At 56.0% G+C, this 3,802-nt stretch overlaps 1 protein-coding gene across 1 annotated transcript in view; it reads left to right on the forward strand.

Annotated features, from left to right (window-relative positions):
• ZBTB16 (zinc finger and BTB domain containing 16) overlaps positions 1-3,802 on the forward strand; it is a 76,090-nt gene that overhangs the window by 26,420 nt on the left and 45,868 nt on the right. Inside the window, exon 3 of the mRNA XM_009895937.1 lies at positions 2,610-2,707. Coding sequence (XP_009894239.1) covers positions 2,610-2,707 — 98 coding nt within the window. The remainder of the gene's footprint in view (positions 1-2,609; positions 2,708-3,802) is intronic.

Genomic DNA, 3,802 nt, shown 5'->3' on the forward strand with positions numbered 1-3,802 from the left:
GCCGCTCTCCATCCCGCAAGCGTCGTCTTGTCTGGCGAGCTTGTGGGGACCCTGCAGGAGAAAAGAATTACGTGGAGTGTAATTTCAGCATCAGATTGCAATCGTAAAGCAGAGTTTATTTTTTTGCGTCCGAGTTTAGGCAGCATCGCTGAGCAGTGATGTATTTTAACGCCCTTAACCTCCCCCCTCCCCTTTCTAGAGGCACAACTTTAGAAGCACATATTGATCTTTCCCCTCAGATCTTAACAGCCCGAGCCACCGTAATACCTTGCTTACATCTGCCAGGTTTTTGTGCAGTTTTGCAACATCTCCTTAATCCGGCGAGCAGAAATAGAACGTTTCAATCATATTTTGCTACCGGGAAACCGAGCAGATAAAGCGCTTTAAGACCTTGTTGAAAGGGACCGTGCAAGATGGTGAGCGATAAGATCGTCCTATAAGCAGGCGCCGAATGGAAAACTTTTGTTGCCGCTGAAATTTGTTGATAGAGATATTGCAAGTACATTACCCGGCGAGCACCCCGGCGCGTTAAAACAATGAGGAGGCGATGCGACGTCGCGGTGCCCGCGTGGGACGGAGACGCGGCTTTCCAGCGGGCTCCTTGCTCCCCTCTTTTCCCCTCTTAGACCTTAAAGGTCGTACCCGCGTGCCCGCGTCTCGCTGCACGCTTGGCATCCGCTGCTGTTGTCCGTCTGTCCGCTGGAATGAATTCCTGCCCCCGGGAAGGTGGTGAGGGGTTGACCTGGCTTTTGGGGGTCCGTGCTGGGAGCCAGGTCGGTTTGGCCGGTACTTCTGTCAGTTTGGGTGATGCAGAGAAAGGATACTTGTCCTTTTGTTTCTCCTCTGATTCTTGAGACTCGCTTTAAAAAAAAAAAAAAAAACAACAACCAAATCTCCAAGTTTCACTCGAACTAATTATCCAGTTACACTTTAATTCACCGAAAAGGCGTTCTAGCCTCAAAGAGGCGAGCGCTGCGACGTTGGCACGGGGGGATGCTGTGCTCCTCCGAACCGAGTGGTTTAAACCCGGCGTTAAGTGCAGCAGCGAGCTCAGCCCGAGCCGGGGAAGTGTGACAGGCGTGTCCCTAATTAAAAATGCAAAATGAGAAGGTTGTCACTTATTTAGCTGACTTCTTGGCAGCGGAAGTCTGTCAGGAGGCTGGTGCTTTATTTATTTTTGCAAGGCGGATAAATCCTGGATTGTAAACCTTCTTGGCCTGAATTCGTGCATGACTCTTAATCCTCCGCTATGACACAGTGAATTCAGGACAAGCCTGATTAATAATTACATTATGCAGCAAAGTTGAGAGTCGAAACCAACTCCTGCTCGTTCCCGTCCTGCTCGGTGGCAGGTTGTCACAGGGTCGGTGCAGAACGTCATGGGGTCTGCTCCTGAAGGCCGGCACCGCCGGTGTTGCCGTTCGGCATCCGTGTGGGGCGGGGATGGATGCGGGGTGGGATGGATGCGGGGTGGGATGCTTTGCACAAGGGCGTCCTTGCGAGGGAACCGGATCCTGTGTGCCACGGGGCAGGTCTGGGGCTCCTCTCTGCAGCTGCGAGGGACGCTCCTGCGAGGGCTCGGTGCAGCAACAGCGTCGCGCCAGCAACACTTCCACCGGCTGGAGGGGGACAAAGCTCACGCCGAGGGAAATGTCCCCCACCCCGGGCTGTGCGCAGCAGGCGAGCGGTCCTCGCCCAGCCGGGGCCGAGCTCTCCCGCAGGAGAGGCAGAGGGAGGAGGGTTCGGCGTCCAGCCCCGGACAAGAGCGTTTCTGTTTTGTCTTTGGCAACAAGGCAATAAAAATACGCTCGTCTTGTTGCAGCGCGATGATAAATGGTGGATGCGAGCAGAGGTCGGCACGCAGTGATCTGCTGTGTTGCTCCTCAAACACATACAAATACTTCTCTGTTTACAGCATCCGATTTTGAAACTTTGCACGTGCTCCCGCCGCGAGCCCCCAGCCCAGCATCCACCGTGGCAAAGGGGGAGGGAGATGCTGCTCCGTGGTACCCTGGGCGTGCTCGGCCCCTTGGTGGGATGCGGGGCAGGGGACGCCGCGCGGCCCCCGCAGCCGGGAGGAGGTTGTGCGGTGCCGCCCGGGCCTCGCTCCGCTGGTGCCCCGCGGTGCCAGGAAACGGTGAGCGGTGTGTTTCCTGTTTGCGAGCGGGTGGCGGGGTTCTTCGCTTGTGATTTGTGTCACGCTGAGTTTGTATGGAAGTTGGGATTCAGTTACAAACGCACACAAACAACCTCTTAATTTTTTTAATTTTTTTGGGGGGGGTACAGTACCTTTTTCAAAAGCACTTGGTGCACAGGGAAGAAGTTTGCCAGCACATAATTTGCAATACCTCTAAGGTTCAGATTCATTTGGTTTGTTAAAAGAATCCAACAGTAGTGATGATAAACATTAAACTGGAGAAGGTAATCTCATCCGTCCTGGGGAGTCGCGCAGGACCTCCCGTCCCTGCCCCTCCTGTAGGGCTTCTCGAACCAGAACTGCTTCCGGGCGATGAGTAGTTTGGGTGAAACGTTGGGAAGTTTGCAGGCGTTATTTCGGGTAACCTTTCCCCCACGCGCAGGAGGACTAACCCCTCTGTGTTCTCCCCTAGGAAGCTGCACAGCGGGATGAAGACTTACGGATGCGAGCTGTGCGGGAAGCGGTTCCTGGACAGCTTGCGGCTGCGAATGCACTTACTGGCTCACTCAGGTGGGTTGGAAGGGGAGGAGCGGGGTGGGACGGGGGGAGGATGCTCTCCGTGCCCACCCAGAGATGCTGCGGCCACGTGGCTCAGGCGTCTCGGGGGGAGCTGCGTGCGGAGCTGGCTGCAGCCTTCCCAGGACAGCACATTGCACGCTTGTTCTCTGGTGCCCAGTAATTTGATTTAGCTAAATTTTCTTTTTTGGAGTTTGTTTTCAATTCCGTCATCGGGGAAATGCTTTCCAAGCTGACAGCTCAGAGTAACAAACGTTGCGTACCACGCAGCTGCTCGTTGTCCAGTCCCGCTCGTAGCGTGAGCGTCGCCTTCGCGTCGGCTCCTGCGCGCGTCCCGGCACCGTGTTCCTCGCGTACAGGCACCCGCCGCAGTTTCATTAGCCAAACGGCTGCGGAATTAGGCGTTCTCCGCCTAATGAATCTAACTAGCAGGTTCACATGATTCAGGCCCTTTAATTAAATAGATAGGGAAGGGCTGGAACGCTGCGCTGGTGGGAAGAGTTGTGCTCTGCAAGTCGGTGTAGGCTGATGCCCCTGTTGGGCGTGCAGCCCCGTCTTCAGCTGGGGGTTTCGTGTAAGAAACGTGCAGATGGCCACCGGACCCCTTTGCCGGAATGTGGCTGGGAGTCCTCGTCCCGCTCCTTTGGGGACAAATCGCTTGGGGTACAGGTACCGCAGCCAAAGCTGTGCTTGCGGGTAGCTTTGCAAGGAAGCTGTTACGTCTTTTTTTTTTTTTATATCTTTTTATCTATTTTTTTCCCTCTCTGACCCTCGTCCGTGCCAAGCGGGGACAGAGCAGGGATGTACCTTGCCTGGACCTGAGTGACCAGCGTGGCGCTGCCTTCCCCACGCTCATTCTGGCCAGACAGTGGGTTCTGCTTTTCGGGGTGCTGGAGCTTGCCCCGACCCTCACCCCGTCCCTCCCTCACCACTTTTCAGGACAGGCAGCGGCTCCCCAGGGTGCCCGCAGACAGCGGCGGGTCGCTGGGGATGGTCGTTGGGATGCTGGTGTGTCCCCCAGCATGGGAGTGCAAGACGCTGGTCCCCAGGGTGCTGGTCCCAACCCCCGACCCTGGGGGGCAGGATGGC

This window comes from Charadrius vociferus, unplaced genomic scaffold, assembly GCF_000708025.1.
Source record: "Charadrius vociferus isolate BGI_N301 unplaced genomic scaffold, ASM70802v2 scaffold172, whole genome shotgun sequence".
Classification (NCBI taxonomy): domain Eukaryota; kingdom Metazoa; phylum Chordata; class Aves; order Charadriiformes; family Charadriidae; genus Charadrius; species Charadrius vociferus.